This window comes from Dromiciops gliroides, chromosome 1 (assembly GCF_019393635.1).
Source record: "Dromiciops gliroides isolate mDroGli1 chromosome 1, mDroGli1.pri, whole genome shotgun sequence".
Classification (NCBI taxonomy): domain Eukaryota; kingdom Metazoa; phylum Chordata; class Mammalia; order Microbiotheria; family Microbiotheriidae; genus Dromiciops; species Dromiciops gliroides.
Genome location: NC_057861.1, coordinates 439,131,278 through 439,158,375, shown reverse-complemented (window position 1 = coordinate 439,158,375; position 27,098 = coordinate 439,131,278). Strand labels below are relative to the sequence as shown.

The 27,098-nt window shown below is 40.3% G+C and overlaps 2 protein-coding genes across 2 annotated transcripts in view; both read right to left on the bottom strand.

The window, feature by feature from the left end:
• The window catches only part of CCDC125 (coiled-coil domain containing 125), a 62,558-nt gene extending 50,429 nt beyond the window's left edge, over positions 1-12,129 (bottom strand). The window contains exons 1-2 of the mRNA XM_043979470.1: positions 12,095-12,129; positions 11,107-11,749 (exon numbers count right to left, since the gene is read on the bottom strand). The gene's annotated coding sequence lies outside the window, so the exon portion shown is untranslated. The remainder of the gene's footprint in view (positions 1-11,106; positions 11,750-12,094) is intronic.
• Positions 12,130-17,523: 5,394 nt separating this feature from the next.
• Positions 17,524-27,003, bottom strand: AK6 (adenylate kinase 6). Its single transcript, XM_043968300.1, has 5 exons — positions 26,848-27,003; positions 25,225-25,317; positions 20,816-20,874; positions 20,296-20,441; positions 17,524-18,399 (listed from the first exon to the last, which is right to left on the bottom strand). The coding sequence occupies exons 1-5, from the start codon at positions 26,873-26,875 to the stop codon at positions 18,210-18,212; spliced, it is 516 nt and encodes a 171-aa protein (XP_043824235.1). The 5' UTR covers positions 26,876-27,003; the 3' UTR covers positions 17,524-18,209.
• Between the last annotated feature and the right edge of the window lie 95 nt (positions 27,004-27,098).

Sequence of the window (27,098 nt, the reverse complement as noted above, 5' to 3'; positions counted from 1 at the left end):
TTGAACTCAGGTCCTCCTGAATCCAGGGCCGGTGCTTTATCCACTATGCTACCTAACTGCCCCCTTCAAACACTTATAAGAGAAAAAAAAGAAAGAAAGAAGAAAAGGAAAAAAACTCAACACTTATAAGCTGTGTGAACCTGGGCAAGTCATTTAACTTTAATTACCTCAGATATTTGGGGCCATTTCCAGTCGTCCTGATATATATCTTATCATTGGACTCAGATGGCCCTGGAGGAGAGAGGGAGATTTGTGACCTTGCATAGCCCTCCCACACTTAAATTCACTGTAAGTCATGACATCATCCTGATTTCATCGTCCCCTTTGAAACTGAAGGACAAACAATAATAACAACAATACCGTGCTCCCTGACACTTACTCTTTGATCTAATGACAGTGGCTTCCTGGCTATTCTAATAAAATACTCCATCTCCTGGCTTTTGGTTGTCCTTTATGCCTCTAAAGCTCTCCTCTGCTCAGACTACTGACCTCCCTGGCTTCCTTTAAATCCCAACTAAAATCCCATATTCCACAGCAAGACTCCCCCAACCCCTTTTAATTCCTTTGCCTTCTCTTTGTTATTTCCTATTTATCCTGTATGTAATTTATTTTCTATATATTTGTTTGTGTTTTGTCTCCCCCATTAGATTGTAAGCTCCTTGAGGACAGGGACTGTTTTTGGCCTCTTTTCTATTCCCGCAGATTAGTAGGCATTTTATAAATGTTGACTGATTGATTGATTGATTGAATGATTGAATTAATGCTTTATTAGCATGGTACTTGAAAATATCAGAGGCATTTGTGTAGCACTTCAGTTCCATTTTGAATGGGCCTTAGGCATCTCAAATTCAATTTATCTAAAATAGAACTCTTAAATTCCCTCCCTTCCCAACCCAATCCCTAATTCTCCATTGAAGTTGTTAGCATCACCACTGTGGTTACTTAGGTTCACACTATAGGAATAATTTTTGATTCTTCCTTCACTTTCTTTTTTTTTTTTTTTAGTGAGGCAATTAGGGTTAAGTGACTTGCCCAGGGTCACACAGCTAGTAAGTGTTAAGTGTCTGAAACCGGATTTGAACTCAGGTACTTCTGACTCCAGGGCCGGTGCTCTATCCACTGCGCCATCTAGCTGCCCTCTTCCTTCACTTTCAACCCCCATTTCCAATCAGTTGCCAAGTCTTACTGATGCTACATCAATATCTCTTACATCTCTCTCCATTTACAGCCTTTATCCTAGTTAAAAACCTCAATTTCTCACCAGGACTATCACAATAGCCTCTTAATTAATTTCCTTATTTTGATTTCAATCTCTTCCCTTTTCAATTCATCCTTTATGTAACTATTTACAATTTAACAATATCATTCTCTCCATCTTCTTACTTTAAAAAAGTCTTTATGTTGCCTCTAGGGTAAAACATAAACTCAAATCTGTCATTTTAAAGCTTGCCACAATCAGCCTCCAACAAACCTTTTCAGTTATGGTCCAGGTATAAACCAGGTATGGTTCATAGAGTTGGACACACTGAATATCATCAACAATGGATCTGGGGGTAGCTAGGTGGCACAGTGGATAGAGCACTGGCCCTGGAGTCAGGAGGACCTGAGTTCAAATCCTACCTCAGACATTTGACACTGACTAGCTGTGTGATCCTGGGCAAGTCACTTAACCCCAATTGCCTCACAAAAAAAACCCCTCAAAACAATGGATCTGCCCGAATAGTCTCTCCCCACCCCAATCCACCTTCCATTCAGTCACTAAAGTGATTTTCTTCAATCACAGGTACAATCATGTCACCTCACCCACCCATCCCACTCAATAAATAAATTCAAGCTGCTTCCCATTACCTCCAGGAGCAAATACAAAATGGTCTCTTTGGCATTCAAAGCCCTTTATACCTCATTATGCCAAATTTAATCATTTAGATACAAGTGAGTATTTGAATCACCTGGATCTGATGGAACTGCCCTATTATCCAGATAGATTCTGTGAAACCCAGAATTGATAGAAGGAAAATGCCTTTTGGCATTTACTCCAAGGTGAAGCCAGACAATCCCTATTCACTTTTCCCAAAAGAGTAAATAGGTCTTATTGTTCTCCTTAGAAAATATCTAGGCATCCTTGTCCTTGGTAAACCCTTCCTGAGTCTTTAATAGTATTTGCTTTAGGTTAATTTGTATTATGCTAATAAAACTGTCATTACCCTGTAACCAGTGAGCAAAGAAACCTTATATTAATTTCTCTGAGTATTCAACACCCCTTTTGACTAAACTTCAACTATCTAGGCTCCCTTATCTTTGACAAATACCCTTCCTGTTTTCACATAATCTAATCATAGCATCTACTTTAAGTTAACAGCTAAACTGATTTGTATTGATTGACTGATTTACGTTTGTAATATCTGTTTTGGGTTGATTTATGGTATGATAATAAAATGATGTTACCCTATAACCAGTAAAGAAAAAAAGGTTTAAATACTGTCAAAAAAAGGGGGGAGGGGCAGCTAGGTGGCACAGTAGATAGAGCACAGGCCCTGGAGTCAGGAATACCTGAGTTCAAATCCGACCTCAGACACTTAACACTTACTAGCTGTGTGACCCTGGGCAAGTCACTTAACCCCAATTGCCTCAATAAAAAAAAAAAAAAAGAAAGAAAAAAAAAAGGGAAACCTTTGAGAATCTTTCTTTTGAGAGATTCTCTGCATGTCATGCTAGCTTGTTATTGGGATGAAATAAATGAGTGCTTAGTCTTCCTACCAATTCTCTGATCTGGTTTTGTGTAGGTCCTCACTTCTTGTAGGAGAAGCAGGTATTGCCTTCTCTGATCTGTCTATGTGAGTTTCTGGTTTTGTTTATAATGTAGGAGGATAGGTACAAAAACTATATTTAATTTTCAACAACCTCCACATCTTACTCATTTCATAGTATTTCCCTTCCTCGGCTTTCTGTTCCAGACATGTCTGCTAGTCGTTCTCCATTTGTGACATTCCATCTCCAGTCTCCCATACCCCAGATTGTATTCTCCTTTACAGCTCAAGCACCAACTCCTTAAGGAAGCCTTTCTTGATCCTTGCTAGCTTTCTTTTTTATACATAAAATAATGTATAACTTATATTCATTGTGTAGATATCATCCTCAGCAGAAGGTAAACTCCTTGAGGACAGGGGTTATTCCCTCTGCCTAGCATGGTGCTGTGCACTGTTGAATTGAATTATATGTTCAGAAGATTCTTGTTGCTTGGTTATTTTTTAAATTTTTTTTGGTGAGGCAATTGGGGTTAAGTGACTTGCCCAGGGTCACACGGCTAGTAAGTGTTAAGTGTCTGAGGCTGGATTTGAACTCAGGTCCTCCTGAATCCAGGGCCAGTGCTCGATCCACTGTGCCACATAGCTGCCCCGTTGCTTGGTTATTGATCATGTCATTTCAAACAGAAAATGTGTTCTGAGGTCCGAATATTTTACATACAAATATACTTCTGGAAAACAACCTCTTTTTTAAAAAAAGTTAAAATTAGTGCTTTTTCAAAACCTTTTCTTTTCAGTCTCAAAATGTTTTTTCCCATTACATTAATTTATGAGCATGTCCTCCCTCCATATCTGGCAAGCCTTTCCTTGTAAGATTTTTTTTTTTAAGAAAAAAATAGTTCAGCAAAACCAGCATATTAACTATATCTAAACAGTACATGAAGCATTCCATTTCCATAATCTCCCACCTCTTGAATGAAGAGAAGGAGATGCCCTCATTTCTGGGGCCAACCTTGCTGGTTATAATTATACAGCATTCAGTTTCATTTTTTATAGGAACATAAATCCTATTTGCAAGTTGGGACTTTCCTCTATTATTGGACAAATAATGTCTTTTTCTCTGATGATATCTTTACATTTGTGAAAGAGTTCTGCATATGTAATCTCATTGGAGTCAAATCCTGACTAGTAATTAAAAAAACAAAACAGCTGCAATGCGGTTTACCTAGAATGTGAGTATTGGTAGTCCATTAAAACCAGTATCATATATGAGTTATTCATTGTTTAAAAACTTGGGGGGGGGCAGCTAGGTGGCACAGTGGATAAAGCACTGGTCCTGGATTCAGGAGGACCTGAGTTCAAATCCGACCTCAGACACTTGACACTTACTAGCTGTGTGACCCTGGGCAAGTCACTTAACTCTCATTGCCCTGCAAAAAAACAAAAACCAAAAACTTGGTATGTCATATTGCCAAGAACTAAAAACACTAATGAAATGGAATTGTGGTTTACAATTTAAAAGCTTAATGCTGGTTAAATTGAATATCATATTATAAATATTAAACTTCATTTTAACATAACAAGAATGTAAAATATAATTCCATAGAGAGGAATTACTATAAAAGTGTTCTTAGAAGGGCGACAGACGATAGCTTCCAGACAACTTAAATAATTTTCAGCTTTGAATAACAGTATTGACTAAATATATTTAATTCAAACAAAAAGTCATAATTATTTGTTAATCCTATCAACTACTTTAACTTCCTGTTTTAGAGCTTCTTTCCCCTTCATGTACGTCTATTCACATGCATAGGGAGCTAGGTGGCTCAGTGGATAGAGCAGTGGGCCTAAGATGAAGGAGACAAGTTAAAATGTGGCCTCAGGTGCTTCCTAGCTTTGTGACTCCAGGCAAGTCACTTAGCTTCTGTCTGCCTCAGTTTCCTCAACTAGAAAATGGGGATAATAATAGCACCTACCTCCCAGAGTTGTTGTAAGTATCCAATGAGATGTTTGCAAAGCACTTAGTACAGTGTTTGTTCCTTTCCCTTTCCATTCTGTTATAAAGACATATAAAAAAAAAAAAGACATCACACACCAACCAACTGACAAGTATTTAAGCATCTACTGTGTGCCAGGCCCTAGAGATACAAAGACAAAAATGAATTACTGGGGCAGCAAGGTGGCACAGTGGATAAAGCACTGGCCTTGGATTCAGGAGGACCTGAATTCAAATCCAGCCTCAGACACTTGACACTTACTAGCTATGTGACCCTGGGCAAGTCACTTAACCCTCATTGCCCCGCAAAAAAAAAAGAAAAAGAAAAAAAATTAATTACTGACTCTAAAAAAGCTTACATGGACATGTACATATTATTATATATACAAGATAATGAGTACATGTGCATATTATTATATATACAAGATAATTTGGGTAAGTACTTCTTCCCCACTTATTACCTGCATTCTTTCTAATTTTAGCTGCATTGATTTTGTTTGTTCAAAAACTTCTTATTTGAACTTGTCCATTTTATCTTCTGTGATCCTCACAAAGGCACACTTAATGTACTTTAGTAGGAAGAACTCTTGTTTCAGATGCACAACACTTGGGTTCTAGTTCAAGGTATACTATTCTATCTGAACATCGATGTCTTTCTCAAACAGGATTAATAAAATCTGCCCTGTCTCCCTCACAGATATGTGATGATCAAATGAAGTAATGATGTAAGTGAAAGTTCTTAGTATGTGATAAAGTTGTATTCGTTTAAAATTATTTTTATGCACTGAATAAAACTGAAATATTAAGTGAACTATTACATGCTAAGGGATTAACCATATTTTGTTTTGTTTTGTTTTGTTTTTTGTGGGGCAATGGGTTAAGTGGCTTGCCCAGGGTCACACAGCTAGTAAGTGTCAAGTGTCTGAGGCCAGATTTGAACTCAGGTACTCCTGAATCCAGGGCCAGTGCTCTATCCACTGCGCCACCTAGCTGCCCCGATTAACCATATTTTTAACTGGAATTACTACATAATTTAGCAATACAAAAAGATAAATTTTAAATTTAAGGTGTTTTCTTGTTAAAAAAATGTTTTTATAAATCTTTCAGAGAAACCGGTTTTCATTAATACTAAGATTCTTCCTAACTTGACATTCTGCACCAATAACCAAATGCTTATATTTAAGTTATATTTGGCTGAGCCTGGGTGCTAGAATGCTATGCAAGTGAAGCATAAGTCCTGGCCGAGATTAGAAAGTACTTTCTGAGGACCAGACTAGGCAAAGTTCAGAGAGGTTCATCACTGCAAGGTAGTGAATTATTTTGGTCACAGCAACTCACCAAATGGTCTATGCTCGGGCCAGGTGGAGTTTTGATTCACATACATGGAAAGAGTTCCCACACTGATGAAATCATGGATCCTTGAAGTAAGGCATCACATCATATACAGTAGAACTGGAAAGTTATCCTATTGGTGAAGCATGGCTCCTTCCTCTCAGGAGAGAGGAATCAGATAACAAGTGTGAAATGAGGTATGTGGTTTCAGAGATGGCTGATATTTTTATTGGTTTTGTTTAACACTATGTATCTGTTACAGGGCATCTAGGTGGCACAGTGTATTGAGTACCAGGCCTGGAATCAGGAAGACTAATTTTCCTGAGTTCAAATCTGGACTCAGATACTTACTGGCTGTGTGACCCTGAGCAAGTCACTTAACCCTTTTTGCTTCTGTTTCCTCATCTGTAAAATGAGCTGGAGAAGGAAATGGCAAACTACTCCAGTATCTTTGCCAAAAAAAAACAAAAACAAAAAACACAAATGGGGTCACAAAGAGTCAGACACAACAGAAAATGACTGAACAACAACAATCTGTCACAAGGAGAACTATTGTGTGAGAGGGAGTGTTATTGGGAAATGACAATGGTGGGGAAAAAAGAGAGAAAAGAGCAACAATAAAGCACTTAGAAAAATGTAAATAAAATTGAAATAGCGTTATCCTTTTAAATACTTCTTGGATTGAGAACACTTAATAGAACACCAACTTCTTTCTTTTTGGAATTTGCTACTCATATAAAGAATCCATTTCAATCTCTTTTCTATTTATAAGAACTAACTTCATCAACGTACTTTCCACATTGCTGATCCTATTAAAGGTAAATCCTTTTTACATGAAGTACATTGGGGATGGGGTACTTAGCCCTTATAACAAACATTACTACTAATAATAGCCAGCATCTATATAAAACTATGAAATTTATATAAAATTTTAAAGTTTTTAAAACTCAATGTATATTATCTGATTTGATCCTCACAACAACCCTATGGGGTAGGTATTATTATATCCCCTTTTACAGATGAGGGAACTGTTGAATAGGGAAGGGGCATGTGTTGGAATCTCTGGGAGAAGGCAGTGGACTTAGAGTCAAAAGCAGGAGAGGGACCTAGTATCAATTAGCCATGGGAGAGCACAGCCTGGGAGTCAGGAGGACCTGAGTTCAAATCCAGCCTCAGACACTTAGGGGCAAGTCACTTAACACCCACTGCCTTGGGGGGGAAAAGGTTTAGCCATTGGATCAAATCTCTCCTTCTTCACCTCCAGTCCTATGGTCACAGGACACAGTCTGGATTAGTCCTGGGGGGCAAAAAGAATGAAGGTAGAAAAAATATTTGCAAGAGTATGTTGGTGAATGTTTAACAATTGGCTCTCTGGAAAAAAAATGTATGGTGGACACACTTTTAGGTTTAATCTGTATTACTAACATTAACCAAATAATCAAACCCTGATTTATAGCATTTACTAATGAAAATTTATCAGCTCTCAACAGTAGGATGAGCTGTCTCCAGTTACCTACACATGTGTGTCTGTGTCATAGCTGCTGAAGGGGAAAGAGGGAAAAGAACAGCAGAAGGCATACCAATAATGGCAGTGGAAAGAAATAAGGTTCCTGTGGCCACGTGCCATCACCATTATGAAAGGAAAGTTACATAAGTGGGATATATTTGTATAAGGTCAAAACTAACTATATTTTCTTTTTTTTGGTGGGGCAATGATAGTTAAGTGACTTGCCCAGGGTCACACAGCTAGTAAGTCTCAAGTGTCTTGAGGCTGGATTTGAACTCAGGTCCTCCTGAATCCAAGGTCAGTGCTTTATCCACTGCACCACCTAGCCGCCCCCTATATTTTCAAATCTATGTTCGATGCTGCCCCTAGTCATATGACACTCCTTACTTTTCCCTACCCCACCCCAAACCTCTCAGGGAGGAAACTACCTTGCCCACTATTTCAGTCAGACCTCAGTCATGCTTTCCCTCACTCACTACTCCCCAGTCATCATCTTGAGAACCTTTTTGCAGCCTTGACATTAGGCCCAGAAACCAACTAGCCCAGGCCCACCCCTCCAACTATCTTCATGCTCTGCCCCCTCCCCTTCCTTCTCCCCCTCCCCCTCCCCCTTACCAGTACTATCCTGCCCTGATTTCCCCCTCTAGGTCTGGGAATTGTAATCAAATCCACACTACCATCCTTGGAATGGACATATCAATTTTTTTTGGTCTATGGCCCCATTCCCTATTCCTAACTTTCCAGACCAAAGTGCATAGTCTCCCCTATTCTTGAGAGCAGAAACTTTCTTGTCTTGTATCACCAGCATTTACGATGCTACTTGACATAGTCAGTCACCTCGTATTAAATGCTTTTTCTTTCATTCATTTATTCAATAAATTCAGATCTGCATCTATTCTGCAACTTAACAGTCTTGGAGAGTTGCCCTGAGCACTGAGAGGTTACAGGACTCATCCAGGGTCACACAGCCTGCCTGGGTCAGAGGCAGGACCTGGACCTAGGTTTTGCTGACTCTAAGACTAGACCTTGATTCATTACACCATGCTTTCACTCCCTATTAAGTTGCGTAATTGAGAGGTACCCTGAAGTAATTCTCTGCTATGGTGCTTGGAATGACAGAAGATACAGGGAAGGAACATTTCAGCTCAAAATAAAGAACTTTGTAACAAAGGTGTTAAGAAATGGAATGGACAACCTTATGAAACAATATGTTTAAGCAGAGGTCTGGATGTTATTGGGTATTGGGGGTAGAGTGGAATGAATGATTTCTAAAGTCTTTCCAATTGAGTCTTTAACTTATTCCTTTACTCCAGGCCCTGATTAACATGAACAACAACAACAAAAATGTGATTTAAAAGAGTGACATTTTTAATGATTAACACACCTGAGCAAACTTAGTTGGTCATCGTGGGAGACAGAAAGCAAAATTTGGTAGAATGAAATAGAGCACAAGTAATCAGTATTAAGAGAAAGGAACTTTCAAAAGGTCTCAAACAAGGGCTGCCACTGTAAACAACTCTGGAGCAGCATGAGGGCAGAGGTAGCTGAAAGTTGGGGCTGAAGGTATCAAAGAGAGAGACAGGGGTGCTGAAAGACATGGAGAGACACCCAAAAGCAACTTCACAATTTTGCCTAGAACTTTTTCTTTGAAATGCCATGTAACAATTGCCTGTTGCAACATGGTTAAATTGTACTAATTTCCTTTTAAGAAGTTAGGCCTCTAAAATTAAACTGTAAACTTCACAGGAACAGGGATGGCTTCTTAGCTATGCCTAGGCATATAATAGGTGCTTAATATTTTGACAAAATCAACTATGATTCAAGGCATAAGTTGTTCTCAGCCCACAAGACTGTAGTACTATTAGAGTCATTTTTCACTTCTTTATGGATCTCACAGAACAAAGAAATACTGACCTTTCAGACCAAAGCAATTTTGACAGATTTATGGTGTCAGAGAATGTCTAGCCAAATGATTAAACTGGTTACATGTAAATATTGAAACTGTTTTTATAGTGACAGCAATATTTTTGTATCTACAACTTCAACACTATGTTGTACTGTATCATTCTTAGCAAAATTCTCCAGGAATTTGAGGGATAGGAAGAAGGGGATTTCACGTGTTTATTTTGAAAACTATTTAAAGATAATTCTGCACAAAAAGAAACACCAGTTCAATAAATACAGTACCTACTATGTACAGGGCAATGGGGATATAAAAACAGATGACATTATTGTCCCTTATTCAAGGGTAACATTCTTTTAGGGGAAAATACCACATGTAAACAATATATAAGTATATGTAAAGCCCATGTGAGGTTGAATGTGTTGGGGGAGATTGAGAGATCAAAATTACTCTAAAGGGGGGCAGCTAAGTGGCAAAGTGAATAAAATACTAGCCCTGGATTCAGGAGAACCTGAGTTCAAATCCAACCTCAGACACCTGACACTTACTAGCTGTGTGACCCTGGGCAAGTCACTTAACCCTTATTGCTCCACAAAACAACAACAACAAAATTACTCTGAAAAATTTTCTGGGAAAAACATTTTGTGCTCCAAGAATCAGTGAAGGCTTTATGGAGGAAATGGTGCCTTCAAGGAAGTTTTCCTGGATGAGAGGACTGTGAAAATCTGAAAAGAGGGGTGCATTCCCTGAAAAAAGGACAAATTGCCAATATGAACAAGAGGGCAGGAGATGACCTGATGAGCTGGGGGACAACGAGCAGCCCTTTTCGGTCGTACTGGTACCCTGTGGAAGGAGTATTAAAGCGGTGAAGGCGGACTGGAGCCAAATTGGGAAGGGTCTTAAACGCTAGTCTGGCAACAAGTATTTAGTAAACTCCTACAACGTGCCAGGCTCGGTGCTAAGCGCTGAGGATTCAGATACTTTGCTCTCAAAGAGCTCACGGTTTAATGGGGGAAACAAGAAGAAAAAAACCACCCTATTTCATTTTATGGGCAATAGGGAGTCGTTGCCATTGCGGCAGTGATATCCATATCCATATTGCAGTGATATCATCCTATGATTATGTAGCAAATAAACAGAAAGGAAAAAGAAAAGATTCCTGCTCCCTGGCCACCTGTAGGGGGGAAGCAAGCAGCTTACCGGCCCAAGTTTGACACTTAGCAAGGGGGGATCGCAGGGGCCTTGATTAGCGGTGCTGCCCATTCATCGGAGCCTCGGCGCTTCTTAAGTTGGACGGGTTTAAAAGAGCGGGTTTCTCCCCCACGAGGCCCACACCACGGAAGTTTCCTTTAACTTGGTAAACTGGTTGGGCGACGGGACCGCGCCTTTCCCACTCTCCAGCCGGACAGCCCGGTTTCCTGGGATCCCTCCTCCCTTTCTCCTCGCAGCCTCGCTTCCCTTCCGGCCCCAACCTGTCCCGGGCCAAGCTCTGGTCGTCCTCCACCCTCCACCCCAACCTGATTCCCTACCTCAAGCTCGGGGAGGAGAGGGAGAGGGGTGGCGGAGGAGGTGAGTCCCCAAGTGCCTGTTCCTGCCAGGCCGGCCCGGCCACACCTGCACTCACCTGGGCACGCAGGGATCTGTCCCTCCCCGCGGGTCCTGGGGGAAGGCAGTGCCGCCCCGATGCCCGGCTTGGCCGCGGTTGTTGCGACGCTGCTCTGGGGCTGCCCACTCAGGGCCGGGGCCGGGTTCTCTCAGAGCCCCTCGCGAGGTGCCCCAGCCAGCACGGGCGCCCTCAGCCTAGGGAGCCCCGGGTCGTTGGGCAAGGGCAGGCGAGGTGAGGTGAGGTGAGGTGGCAGGAAGATAGTGATGTTGCCCGAGAGGGTGTGCGCACAGCTTCCTCTCCCGTTTCCCTGCCCGCCCTCTCGCCCAGGCTTCCTTCCTTCAGGGGTACATCAGGCTCCGCGGCTGTTGGGGGCGGAGGGAGTGCAGCTAGAAATAGTAGGCCGAGCTCAGTGAGAGGGGCTCCTGCCGGGTCAGAAGGGTTTCCGAACAGAACTCTAGGAAGAATCACCGTAGGCCCCATATATATGTTGACTCCTGGCTCCAATGCTAAATGAGGGCTAATAAGGCTCGCCATTGTTTAAGTCATCGGCATCTTTGAGGCTCATGGGCTTGTCGGACACTCTTGCTCCAACGGTGATTCTTGGACCTTCTGGAGTTCAATTAAACCCGTATTGACTGCCTCCTATTGGGTGGGCACTGTGCTGCAAAGTACAATAGAGGTTTGGGCCCGTACCCCAGGACCTTGCACTTTTGGAGTTGGGAATAGGATGGGGTCAAGATACACATCCATTAAACTTCTGGATGATGGAATATGAATCATTAAAATAAGGTGTAAAAGTGTCACAGCGATTGAAATATAGATGAGTGGCATGGGAGTTTGGATACCACGGGAAGCAATGTGGACTCTAATGTGAAGCTTTGTAGTAAATGAGGGTCTTGAGGAGAGGTAGAATTTGGATGAGGGCATGAAGGCAGGCAAGTGCAGGGCATGCAGTAATGGATTTGGAGTCCAAGGAGCTAGTTTCCAATCCCAGGAGGCTACTTACTATTTGTGTGATCTTGGGGAAGTTAACTAAGGGCTCATAGCCTTAGTCCGCATCTGTAAAATAAAGGAGTTGGGCCAGGTGAACACTAAGACCCTTCATGGCTTTCAATCCCATGTTTGGAGGATAGTAAGATCAGTTTAGTGGTTTTTTTTTTGTTGTTTTTTGTTTTTGTTTTTAGTGAGGCAATTGGGGTTAAGTGACTTGCCCAGGGTCACACAGCTAGTAAGTGTTAAGTGTCTGAGGCCGGATTTGAACTCAGGTACTCCTGACTCCAGGGCCAGTGCCATCTAGCTGCCCTGATAAGTTTAGTTTTAATGGAAAAGTTACTGTGAGAAGCTAGAGAAGGAAATGGCAAACCACTCCTGTATCTTTGCTAAGAAAACCCCAAATGGGGTCATGAAGAGCAGGCAATGAGTGAAAAATAACTGAATAACACCACTGGGGAAAGGGAGTGGAAAACTATCATGGTATAAATTCCTGACCCTGGCCCCCAACAGCACTCCCCCCAACACTACAGGACATTTATGACATTCAACAGCCATTCAATTTTTATTACGTACCCACCATACGCAGAGCACTATGCTAGGACTGGGAAAGATACAGAATTTGGGCGAGACATAATCTTTACCATCACGGAGCTCATGTTCCAGAACAGGGACAAGACACTAAAACAAATGATTGTATCACATGGTACCAGTATTACACAGTAAATGCATCGGCTGTCAGGGGAGGTTAGTCTCAGTCTTTGAACAAAGGTTGCATCACAACTTGTTGGATATGTGGTTGAGGGTATCTCTGTTCATGTATTGGTTCAACCAAGTATCTAATAGGACCCAACCAACTTCGGGATTCTGACCCTGTGCTTGTAGAAGGTAGAATATAGCACAGCAACATGGAGGTGATGGTTGAGCTTTTAGGGATTGGTAGAAACTCAATGGAGAGGATGATTTCCAGAAAAGATAGGAGGCTTGGAGAGTATGTTTACAGTACAGCTAGAAATGCAGAGCCTTCATGCTGTACAAGAGAGTTGGAACACCCAGCAGAATGTAAACTTCGGATGAACAGGCACTTTTATTTTCTATCTCCAGCATTTCACACAATTTCTTGCGTTGTTTTTGTTTTGGGTCCACACCTTTGATTTAATTGGTGTAGGGATGGGAACTCCCTTCACCTATCAACTATAACTTAAGAGTCTGAGAGCTGCTCAATGATTGGGCAACTAAATGACTGGGCTACAGCTTAGTGCCAGAAACAGAATTTAAACACAGATCCTCCACAAGGCCAGCCCTTTGTCCACAACATCACACACTACCTTTTTACCTAAAGTGGAATATGAGTGAAAAAGCATTAATCACTCCTTCTCTGTGCGAGGCATTATGCTAAGTATTGGGGATATACATTTACTTAAAAAGCAAAGCCCCTGCCTACATTCTCATAAGGGAAGATAACTTTTAAGGGAATGGTGGCCAGGAGGATGTTTTGGCTTGGAAGTCAAAGTGATGGTTACCAGAGTCTCAGGGCAGTTGATTAACATGTCCTTTCTAGGAATGGTGGCATTGATTTAAATACTGTTTCCAGAGCTAGACTCAGAAACCAGGGAAAGGTGCTGAAGGGTTACCAGGGGTTCAGCACGAAACCAGCAAGAAGGCAGGGTGCCGGGTGTGAGCTAGTTATGAACACTAATCGGGCCACCAGGGTGGAAACTGGAGTACTAGGTGGAGCCAGACAACATAACATGAAGATGACTGGAGAGTAGCAGGTGCTTCAGAAATGGTCATTTCAACTGTTATGAGGCAATAGGGTGCCATTTATTTTGGAGTAGAAAGATGAGCTCATTCTGGCAGTAGTATAAAGATGAATCAGAGAGAGCAAACCATTACAGTAAAGAGTCCAGTGATAATGAAAGCTTGTACTAGTTTAGTGACAATGGGAACAAAGAGGGAAGGAATGAATGGGGAAGGTAGTGTGAAGGTACCAGTCTGGGTAACTGGCTGGATGTGAGAGGCAGGGGAAGGGGATGAGACAAGATTCAGTAAAAATGAGTCACTGTGAATCCAGAAGCCATAGTGTAAGCCACTGCTTCCTCAACAGCTATTAGGGCTGCCTAGAAACTCTTTAGGAGTAGGCCTTACAAATGTATTTATTAAAAATTAGCACATTCAGGCACTGCTAGTCTTTGTCCACACTCTGTTGCCCTTACACCTAAGGCCATTTTGTTAGAGGTTCCCAAGAACATCAGAAGGAAGCTTCAGATTAGGGTAGGAAGTCTTTGGGTGTTTAAGTTATTACATCCAGCCCTGGAAAATCCCACAAGGTCATACCGCTCTCAAATATAATATTTAGGTTGGGGCAGCTAAGTGGCACAATGGATAGAACACTAGTCCTGAAGTTGGGAGGACCTGAATTCAAATCTCACCCCAGACACTAACTGTATGACCCTGGGCAAGTCACTTAACCTCAATTGCCTTAAACATCCATGCCCATCTCCTGTCGTCCTGATGTATATCTTGCCACTGGACCCATATGGCTCTGGAGGAGTGAGTGAGGTTGGTGACCTTGCATAGCCCTCTCCCTCACTTAAAAATCCAATCATTGTAAGTCCTAACATCACCCTGATGTCATGGTCTTCTTTCCCGAAGGGAAGAAAAACAATATTTAGGCATTACAGAATGTGATGTTTCAAAGAACAGTGAGAGGGAAACCTAGCAATTTTTTACTATGGTAATTTCAGATGGTATTTATGAAAGTTGATTTGATACCTTTTTCTTCAAAGTAAACTTTGGTGAAGTAGAAAAAGAACTGGATTTGGAGTTGGGTCTGAACTCTGCCACTTACTGTCTATATAACTGCCAATTTACCTCTTAACTCCGTCATCCTGTGCAAGGCACTGTGCTATGAACATAAAACCAGCCTCTGCCCTCCAGAACCTTACATTCTACTATTAACGGCAAAGCTTTCAACAGGAGATATGGAGTGAATGGAAGTATCCCTGAAATAGTTCTGTATTATAAGAGAAAGACAGGGTGGTCTTGGACATACTGAGTTTGTAGTGTGGCTGGGACACCCAAATGGAGATATCTCATAGGCAAGTGGAGATGGCTAACTGGAAATGGGAATACAGACTTGGAGACATATGTCAAGAGCTAAAATCATAGCAGCAAATGAGATTACCAAGAAACTGCAACCACAGACAATCTTGGGGAATACCCACTTTAAGCACTTGGGAAAAAAGGAGAAAGAAGACAAAGAAGTACCCATTAGAGAGGATAAGTAAGGATGTGTTGTGTCTCTAAAGCCATATGAGGATACAGCTCCAGCAGGTTGGGGGGCGGGTGTCATTGGCGATGTCTGAGAGGGCAGTCTCAGGAGACTGTTGGGGCAAAATCTGGAGAAAAGAGAATGGGTGGTGATGAAGCAGAAGCATGTCTGTCAGTGATAGCAAGGAGAGGGTTGAGAAGTAGCAGGAGACGGTAGAAGGGTCAAATGAAGGCAGATGTAGTGATAACTGAGGAAATCTGAGCAAGTGTAGTGTAATAAGTACTGTTGGCTTTCAGGGCCTATACAGAGGCTGGGGGTGGGGGTAGGCAGAAGAGAGACGGGGGACAGATTTAAGAAACGTGAAGTTAGAATTGACTGACTAGAGGGCAGCTAGGTGGTGCAGTGGATAGAACACTGGCCCTGGAGTCAGGAGTACCTGAGTTCAAATCCAGCCTCAGACACTTAGACTTACTAGCTGTGTGACCCTGGGCAAGTCACTTAAACCCAACTGCCTCACTTAAAAAAAAAAAAAAGAATTGACTGACTAGATATAACATGAGAAGGAAGAATTGAAAATAATACCAAGGTTTTGAAAGTCAAGAATTTAAGAACCTACTGAGAATGCAAAGGCAAAAATGAAACAGTTCCTACCCTCAAGGAGCTTATTTTCTTTCAAGGGAGAGAAAGGATGCATATACATATATATGTGTATATATGTATGTATAAATGTACAAGTACATAAAAATAAATGGGTGGTTATTTGAAGGGGATGGGGAGGGCAAGGCAATGGTAGCTTGGGGAAAGAGAAAAGGCTCCAGGTAAAATGTAGTTCTTGAGCTGAACTCTGAAGGAAACTAGGGATTAAGAGCCAGGCTTAAGGAATACATTCCAGGTATGAGAACAGGTCATGGAAAGGGAACATTTTGTGGAAGGGTCAGGAAGGGGACTGGAGAATGTATGAAGGGACATCATGTACAGTAAGGCCAGAAAGTTAAGCTGGAGCCAGGTTGTGAGGGGTTTTAAATGTCAAAAAGAATTGATATTATGGTGTTTTATGAGCAGGGGTGCCATATAACGAGACCTGTGTTTTAGAGAATAATCTCATTGGTAGATGAGGAGGACCGAATGGAGAAGGATAATGACCCAAGGAGAAAGATGAAGCAGGAGGCTTTTTGCAATGGCCCAGGCCTACCTAAGATGGTAACTGATTAAGTATAGACAAGGGGAGATCCAAGAGATGTCAAAGAGGTGGAACTGATGAAACTTTGCAAGTGAACATAGAAAAGAAGGTGAATGGTGGCACCAAAGACAAAAACAGTCAAGTCAGAAATGGGAGCAAGTTTGGGCAAAATAACCAACCCCAATTCTATGTCACTGTTAAGTTTATAAATCACTTTCCTCACAATAACTCTGTGCAACCAAAAGTAAACGTTTTTTAATAAGGAAATTGAAGCTCAGAGTTTCTAACTTCCCCAATGTTACACAGTTGGTAAATATCAGACAATATCTGAACTCAGGTTTCTCCTAACTATAAATCTAGTGCTCTCTGGACAAGCTGGATAAACAGGTGAATAGTATGTTCAAGTGGAGATGTCTTAAAAGGCAAGCAAGTTGGACATGCAGGTTCTCACCAACAATGAATCTGACCTTTCATAAAAACACTGACTCTGATCACCTTTTGGTTGAAGTTGTAGGCGGCAAGACCTTTGAAAGGACCATTTCTCAGAGTGGCAAAGGAAGGAGTACAGAGTAGCATGGGTAAAGGAACAAGACACTAAGGCCTGCTTCATGGTCCAAAAATACATCAGTAAGGCACAGAAATATACTTTTTTTTTTTGGGGGGGTGAGGCAATTGGGGTTAAGTGACTTGCCCAGGGTCACATAGCTAGTAAGTGTTAAGTGTCTGAGGCCAGATTTGAACTCAGGTACTCCTGAATCCAGGGCTGGTGCTCTATCCACTGTACCACCTAGCTGCCCCAGAAATATACTTTTAAAAGGGAGAGGAAAGCGCTAGTTATCAATATTAAACACATCTCCATTAAATACACATTCACTCTATTTTAAAAGTTTAATAATAACCACCACCTATATGGTAGCAAAGCATTATCACATGAATTTTCATGGAACTCAGAAAGACTGAAATTAGTCAACCAATAAATTATTATTTACAGTTTCCATGGTGCACAGAAGACTTTATTTCCCTTCTACATAAGGAAAATATGATTGGCTTGCTCTTTTGCAGAGATAAGTATCAGTGCTAGGATCAGCAGCGATTTTATAGGCAAAAAAGCTCAATGAACTCTTATGCTTAAAAAATGCTATTTTCTCAAAGATCTCACCATTTGCTTTTTGACTATCCTAATTTATAACCAATTTCCAAGATTTTTTTTTTAAATTAAAAAAAAAAAACCCAGCAATTCACCACCAACAGAACACTTAATATAATTTTTATAGCTTTATCCTTAGACTGTTTTATTTGTAAGTCAGCAGTTCCTCCTAGCCTTCATTTTCTTTTGTGTGTAACGTATTATAGATTTCTACCTATTTTCTCAAATTTATTTATTCTATAGCAGTTAACCAAATTAACTGAGAATGCTGAATATTTCCTAAACTTTAAAAAGTCCTTAATATCTTATTCATTGTATTTGGGGGGTTTTCAGTTTTCTCATGGAGAAAAAAATTAATTTAGCCATAACTCAACCTTATATATCGTCCACCAGCTACTTCTACAACACACTCTTAGTAAAATTCGGTGTATATTGTCTTAATTTCTATCGCATGAGGAGAGAGAGATCATCAAGAAAATCTTTAACCATCATGTGGAAATCCTTGAAAGTCCATGCTCTGCCCTCAAGGTTCAATTATTATCTCTTATCCACTGCTCGATCCATTTCATTATCTGATCTAAATTACTCTCTAGTTCTTCTGGCACATTGCTGGGTAGCCGGTGTACTATTTCATGCTTGTAGGAGGCCATGGCTTCTTCATAAAGAATTTGGAAAATTTCACACTGAATATTGTCCTGTAGTTTCTTTACACTGTATCCCCTAGAAAACAAAGCTGGGGTTTAGACACACATAAACAAAATCTGAATGGAACAAGTATGAGTTTAGGAACCTTCCCTCCCTCCAAAAAATATGTGGGGGATTATGGTCTGACAGTTAATATAAAAAACTTCCCGGACATTTCGTTAATAAAACCAGAGGTAATAATCTGAAAGTATCAGAATCTGAGAAGCAATTAGATAGGAATATCAAACTCGAAACTGACAGACCAATCCACAAGTCAAAAGTGACTTGTGGTACAGGCTGCCTATAACCCAGCTTCCCCAATTACACTGAATACTGTTATGTATGTGCCTACAACAGTGCTATGTATGCAGAAATATACAACATAACCTCAGTTCAGAAAGAGCTTATAATCTAGTTGGAGGGAAAAGACATAACCTCAATTGTCTTATAATCAAGTGTTAAACTGTGCATTATTAATTTGAGAAAAGGGCAGAAGATATGTACCTCCTTTCACATGTAGACAATAGCTTTATTTATCTATTCCAAAAAATACTGAGAGCATGAATTAACTAAAAAGTTAGATCTCTAACTCAACAGATAGAAAAGTGGTTAATTTTTTCAGTTAAACATTTTCCCTAGTGCAACTACTCTCTAATCTTCTACCCAGAATAATTTTTTTTTTTTTTTTTGCGGAGTAATGGGGGTTAAGTGACTTGCCCAGGGTCACAAAGCTAGTAAGTATCAAGTGCCTGAGGCTGGATTTGAACTCAGGTCCTCCTGAATCCAGGGCTGGTGCTTTATCCACTGCATCACCTAGCTGCCCTCCACCCCCACCCCACCCCGGAATAATTCTTTATTGAAATCCTAGGATTTGGGATTTGAGAGAGAAAAGTGGCACTCTGCTGCCTTCCAGATCCAATTAGCCACTTGGAAAGTATTTATCAAGCACCTGAAAGTCAAAGAAAGGTTTTACTTTGGAAAAACCATGAAAGAATAAGAGTTTCGCACTTTGACCAGTCAGATTAGTCTACCCATTAAGAAAATAACTGTCTAGATCTTAACTAATCCTTTTCATCTAGAATCAGAGTACTGGTGCCATGAAGATGGAACCACATATAGAAATAAAGTCAAGAAAGTAAGATCTAAAGAAATCTGAATTCAAATCCTGGCTCCTCTACTTTCTGGCTCTATGTCCTTGGGTAAATCCAGACTTCAGTTTATTTGTTTGTAAATACTATGGAACCTACTTACCTCAGTCATTATGAGAAAAGATCTGCAACTACAAAATTATACGTAAATATGGGCTTTTATAATTATTATAAATAGTCAAGATGGTGCTTGTATGGACCCATACATACAAAAATATTTATAGCAGCCCTTTTTGTAATGGCAAAGAACAGGAAACTATGGTGCTGCTTGTCAACTGGGGAATTGCTGAACAAGTTATGGTATGTGGATGTGATGGAATATTACTGCGCTATAAGAAATAATAAGGAAGATATTTCAGAGAAATCTGGGAAGACTTGTATGAAATGATGCAGAGTGAAGTGAGCAGAACCAGGGAGACAATTTACACAATAACAACACTGTGTAAAAAGACAAATAACTTTGAAAGACTTAGGAACTATCATCAACACAATCCGAAAAGGACTTCTGATGAAATATGCTACTCACTTCCTGATGGAGGTGATGGAAAAGTGAAAGCCATAGAGTACAGTGTAGAGTGTTTTGCTGTTTGTTTTTTTTTGACATGGTCAATGCAGGAATTTGTTTTGCTTGACTCTACATGTTTGTCACGTGGCTTTTCTTTTTCTTATTTTCTCACTGGGATTGGGGGAGGAGGGAATAGGTGGGAAGGAGAGAGTGCATTTTAGTGAAAATAAAATTTAATTAAAAAAATAAAATAATACTCTACAAGAAACAAATTCTTACCTCTTTTCAAGTCTTGTATATAATACAGAATTATCTGTCTGAAGTACAAAAACTATATGAAACCATCGTTCAGGGAAGAAGTCACAGCCATGGTAATCAACAATAACTCCACCTTCTTGCATTTTATTTTCTAACTCATCAACTACCTGTTAAAATTTAAGTATATTAAAGAAAAGATCAATTTTTCCATTAAATTATAAAAAATTTATTTTTAACTGTGAGAAAATGTTTAAAATATAAAGGGCATATAAAATCTCTATATAGTGATGCATTAGCAATAAGAAGCAGCAATAACAACCCATTATGCTGAGAATAATAGCATATTAGGGTCATGAAGACCTGGGTTCAAATACGGCTTTTTTACTCTGGTTAAGTAATGTAACCTCTTTGTCCTCCTCTCCCCCAAGCAATTCTACAAGACTATAAATTTCAGAAAAGTTGCAGCTCACTTATTGGGCAACTCCCCCGATGATGAAATTACAATTCTGAACCAAAAAAAAAGTAATAATCTTGTACTCACTCTGTCTTCATCCAAAATGGGACATTCATATTCCTCATCAAAGCCATCATATAATTGTCCTAAAGAAATAAGAAACATCCCAATGCCATTAGCAGATACTTGGAATTTAAGTTTAGCTCTTTTCCCCCTCAAAACAAAAAGATATTCTAATTCATAATTAATTGATTACTACTAGATATACAAACAGCATGGAGTAGTAGGATAAAGTGCTAGGCTTGGAGTGGGGGAAATCTGGATTGGAATGTCACCCCTGACACTAGCTGTGTGACTAGTCATTCAATCTTTGTGCCCTCTGTCACTTCCCTAAAACTTATCAGCTTAAGTCAGCAGGTTTCAGCAAGTATTTCATGTACAAATGGAACTATACTAACTAAATGCTATGTGGACAACACACTTAAATCAGAAAGGTGAACCTGCTTGATGAGATATGGAAACCAAGTCAAAGAAGATTGTGGTTAGCCTGATTAGAAGACTAAAGGAGACATAACAGCTGTTTAAATATTTGAAAGCCTACCATGTTGAAAGGGAAGATGACATTATAAGTAGAAGTCAAAACTAGGATTAAAGAATTAAGTCATAATGAAGCAGATTTCTACTCAATACAGAAAAAGAATTTTACAGTTGTCCAAAGACTCCAACAGACTGTTTTAGGGGAAAGTGACAAACCTATCACGAGAAGTATTCAAGAAGAAACTAGGTCTAACAGTGGAGACCATCTAATAGAGACAAGGCTCTTTCTAGGGTCAAACCTGTGTTATTTCTGCTCTCCCCTTTTCTATTAGATTTTTTTCTTCATTGTTTTTAAAAATAAGATTTTAAAGAAGTATTTACCAAAACACAATTATCATTAGGGATGACGTGGTTTATCCAGGATTTCTAGCCATATTAATGATTAACTGTAAGCAAAAATACCCAGCTAAGTATGTATACTGTACGTAGTAAAGTATTATTGAATGTTGTCAATTAAGTACTTTGTAATCAATTAACTGAACATTTCTGAGTTTTTTCTTTCTCTTATTCTTTGTAACAAACTAAGATTGGGGGCAGCTAGGTGGCGCAGTGGATAGAGCACCGGCCCTGGAGTCAGGAGTACCTGAGTTCAAATCTGGCCTCAGACACTTACTAACTGTGTGACCCTGGGCAAGTCACTTAACCCCAATTGCCTCACTTAAAAAAAAAAATAACAAACTAAGATTAGCTAAGGGCAATTTTTATTTTTAAAGAGCACTTCAATATTTCAAAACAACAGCCATTTCATCCATGTGGGTACTACCTGTACCAAAGCAAATCACCAGTATTTCACATTTAAATAGAAAATCTCTGAGATGCAGTGGAAAAATAAATGAATGAATGAATAAATCATCAATTTATGGCTAACCTCTCTTAGAATGTCCTAAGATGCTCTTCAAGTAACCAACATAAGCCAACTTAAATCTATACCTCCACAGATGAGGTCTGTGCTCCAGTCATTTATCTCCACCTAGCTACAGAATGCCCTGCTGTGAGCACAAAACTCAACATGTTCAAAACAAAATCCCTCAATTTACTTCCCAAATTAGCTTTCCTCCCCAATTACCTGATTTCTGCCATTGGTGCTACTCAGTATTCCAGCTAGAATCCTTGGAGATTTTACATTTCCTACCTTACCTTCATTCCTTATATGCAGTCTATCACTAAGTACTTCTTCTAAGATTCTTCCCTCCCTGATCCTACTGTTCCCATTCTAGTCCAAGCTCTCATCACCTCATATTGGATTAGTATCAGAAGATATAGCTTACTAGTCTTCTCTGCCTCCTTTGGCCCTCTCCCTTATATCTACCCTACATACCAAAACCAGACTAATCTTGTTAAAATTTTATTTTCATCATACTTTCACTACTGAAAAATCCACATTATTTCCCAATTAACTATTGTATGAAGTCCAAATTTCTCTACCTAATTTTTCAAGACCCTCTATAATCTTATCACATTCTTTCTATCCTATGTCTACTACCCGTGTCATCTTAGGCAAGTCACTTGACATTCCTAGGCCTCAGTTTCCTCATCTATAAAATGAGGGATTATCCTGAAGACCTCTGGGGTCACTTTTAGCTCTAGATCTATGAGGCTATGTTCAATTCAACAAATGCTTATTAAATGCCTACTATGTTATTATAAACACTGTGTACCATGCTGGGTGCCAGAAAAGAAACAATGCTTATGTAATACTTATAAAACAATTTAAAGTCTGCAAAGCATTTACATACTTATGAACTCATTTAACACCCTCTTGAGGTTCTTTTCACAGGTATTATTACAATTTCCCTTTTACAAATGAAGAAGTTATGGTTCTGAAGGTAAAGTGACTTACTCAGGTGCACAGCATAAGAATTAGAGGGGTCAGAGGTGGGGTTTGAACCTAAGTGTTCCTGGCTCCAAGCCAGTACTCTACCCACTACACCACACTGCTTCAGATATAACACAATCCCCTTCTTTATAGAATTTAAGTGCCTAATAGGGAAATATGACCGAAACATAGATTACTATAATATAAAACAAAGTCAAGCAAAACATTTCAGGCTGCATTAAGAAAAACAGTATCTAAAATAAGGAAAGTAATTGTTTGGCTCTGCCCCTTAAAATACTGGGGTCAGCTTTAGATAACACACCAAGAACAACATTTATAATCTGGAAAGAGTGCAGAGGAGAACAACTAGGCTTGTGAAAGGCCTTTAGATTATGCCATTTAAGTATCTATTTATTGGAAGAGTTGCAGGTGTTTAGCTTTGGGAGAATCTATTATTTATTTCATTTTTCAGGGGAGGCAAATGGGGTTAAGCGACTTGCCCAGGGTCACACAGTCAGTAAGTGTCAAGTGTCTGAAGCCGGATTTGAACTCAGGTCCTCCTGACTTCAGGGCCAGTGCTCTATCCACTGCTCCACTGAGCTGCCCCTGGGCTTTGGAAATCTAAATAAGGAAAGACAGGATAGTTGCCTCCAATTACCTAATGGAATTGTTCTGCCAAAGAAAGCAGAACTAGGAGCAACACAGAAGTTAGAGAGAGATACTTAAGAATTATTTTATGAATAATATTGTTGTTTAGTTGTTTCTGTCATATCCAACCCTTCGTGACCCCATTCAGGGTTCTCTTGGCAAAGATACTGGAGTGGTTTGCCATTTCCTTCTAATAACAGTAATCCTACTTAATAATAAGGGCTACCTCAAAGTGAAATGGGTTGCCTTGGTAAGAGATTTCCTCCATTAGAAATTTTTAATTAAAGCTAGATGGCCATTTATTGGGAAGGTTATAGAGAGGATTTTCTAGATGTCTAAGGTCCTTTCCAAATCAAATTCTTCAAGTACATGAAAAATATATTTAAGTGGTACAAGCAGAGCAATGTATGATTATCAACTGGGGGGTGGGGGAAAAGTTAACAACTAGTAGGAATCAGAGGAAAGCATTTGAATTAGCTTTAAAAGGATGGCTAGAAAGCCAAAAGATAGAGAGGGAAAGGGAGACATTGTAGACACAGAGAACAGGCAGCACAAGGACACAGAAGCAAGAAAGCATAGGGAGGGTTTGGGAAGTTCAAATACAGGGGTCTTTTCCCCACACAAAATTACAGTAAAAACTTCCTCAATTTTCTATTTTTTATTGCTAATAAATCTAACAAGTGCAGTTCATAAAATAAAACTCCATAAAGCCTGGACATAGATAAGATATAGTATGCTTCAAGATACAAGAAATAAGCAAAAATGAGCACTTATCTAACATCTGGACCACAACTGTACTAAATGTTGCTGACACTGATAATTACTGTTGTTTAGTTTAGTGCTTAGAGTACCTGGCACAAAGTAAGTATTTAATAAATGTGTCCTGGCAGACAAGACTAACTCTAAATCCTAAGACATTAGTATTTTCTAACAGAGCTTCCACTCAATACATTACAATGCCAGAAAACAAAATGAAGTCTGGCACAGGGAATTACACACATTGGGTACTCATCAGAAACATGTTTTTGAAAGAAAAAGTAAACACCTTAGTTAACAATTGAACATTTTCATAAAAGGCTGCCTTCCTTCCCTACCTCCTGCTGCCATTATTTAGTTTAAAATGGTAAGTTGGTTTCTTCTGTCAAGATTTGACATTAGAAACTTCTAAATGGGCATAGATGGTCACGGGTTTAGAGGAAGAGACAAGATAATAAGGCTGAAAAATGAGGGTGGCATAATACTATATGGCTTCAAGTGCCACACAAAGGAGTTTGGAATTGGTTAGCTAAAGGCAGACATTGCAGATTTAGTACTCCCTACCACAGAATCAAGTAAGGTGAACCTCTTCATTATACCTTTACAATATCAAATGTTGTGTTTATTTCAATCACAACACATCTATAACGCAGTTTCCTTTGCCAAGTATAAAGTTTACCTTCTTGTGCTAAATCGCCCACATTAATGTACGTCAATCCTGTTCTTGATGCAAGTTCTTTACCTAGTGTGGTCTTTCCAACCCCTGGTGTACCTATAAGACAATTCACAAAAGATATCTAAGGTTAACATTTATGAGATGGGAAAATGAAAGATACAGTATCATCTTCTTAAGGATCATACATTTAGGTTTAGAAGAGACTCTGGAGGTCATCTGGGTCCTACTGCTCTTTTAACAGATGAGGAAATGCTCCAAAAATGAAAGGGCTTGCTCAAGATCACAAAGGTAGCAAAACCAGAGTGGCACTGCTGGGATTTAAATCCAAGTGTTATGATTCTAAATTCAGCCCTCTTTCCAAGCTGCATGCTGTCAAATACTTATTGGTCAGATGCTGTTATACTATAGTCTTTTTCTGAAGCAACAACAGAGCCCATAGATGCTCAAAATTTTTTGAAATTGAGGTCTCTTACTGTCAAAACTATCTTCAGACCTACTGTTCTTTTAACAGAATGCACAATTATTTACTCATATGAAGTTTTTATATATGCCCCTGCAAAATCAATTGCTAATTTTACTTTTTATCCCTGACAGCAGCTTAATGAGGATACCAAGGCTATTTGGCCAGCATCTTTCCCCTGTGGGTCTTAGTCTCATCTGAAAATTGTCCTGAAATATCTCCAATTTCCTCTTCCAACTCTGGCATTCCAACGGTCTTTTAACTTTTTATCACACCCCAAAAGTTACATAAGATATGTTTACACTCACGTAGATAATACAAATACTTAATGCATTTATGAAGATAATTCAACACTTTATCGCAGTGATGAACAGATCAGGTATCTGCAATCTTTAGAAAAATCAGTGCTATGTATAACATATTGAATTGCTTAAGTTCTTAAGGGGGGAGGAAGGAAGAGAATTTGGAAGACAAAGTTTTAAAAATTGATGTGAAAATTTCTTTATACATGTAACTTGGGGAAAATTCTAAATAAATATATAAAGTATGATCAGAAATGTCGGCGCTACCTATAGTTCTATAATTGGGTCACAGCGGTGAGCTGGGCGCAATAGTTTTGCAAAGGCTGAAAGGTAGAAGCCAAATTTCTTTAAAAGTCAGTGGCACCTTTACTCTAAGGAAATGATAATAAAACAACTCTTCAACAGCCTCAATTAGCCTCTTAAGGACGTGGCGGTTGAGACAAGCCATTTACCCGACGGAAAGTCACTACCATGCTCTCATTTAAAAATCCCCAGACATCATTTCAAATGATCCAGGGCTTGGTGGACAGAGCACTGAACAGCAGGGTTCTAGTCTAGGGAAATCGCCCCCCGGGCCTTAGTTTCCCCATGTGTAAATCGAGATTGGAGTCGCTGAGGATCGCTAAACTCTCCATCCCGCGGATGCCCAGGACAGGCGATTTTACTCCTTCATCCCGGCGTGGGAAGATGAGGATCCTGAACAGGCCAACCGAATTAACGTTCCCGGCCCCCCAGCTCCCCCAGCCCCCCGGGCAACACCACCAAGGGCCGGGCACGGCCTCACCCCCTAGAAGGGAACTCATCCAGCCCCGAAACCAGGCCCCACTAGCCCCGACCCCCGGCTGCCCAAGCCGCAGCCCTGACCCGTGAGCAAGATGTTGGGTAGCCTCATGGTCGCAGCGGCGCCGTCTCCGCCCCAGTAGCCCGCTCTCCACGAGGGAGCAGCAGGCAGAGCGGGGCTAGGCAGGAGCCGAGGGGGCGGGCCCAGGGTCCTCGAGCACCCGCTCGGCGCACACTCTGGGCCTCATCGCCTCGCCCCGCCCCTCCCGCCCATTGGTGAGCAGCCCCTCTATGACAGCGCCTCCGAGCAAATCCGAGCGGACGGGCCCAGGCTC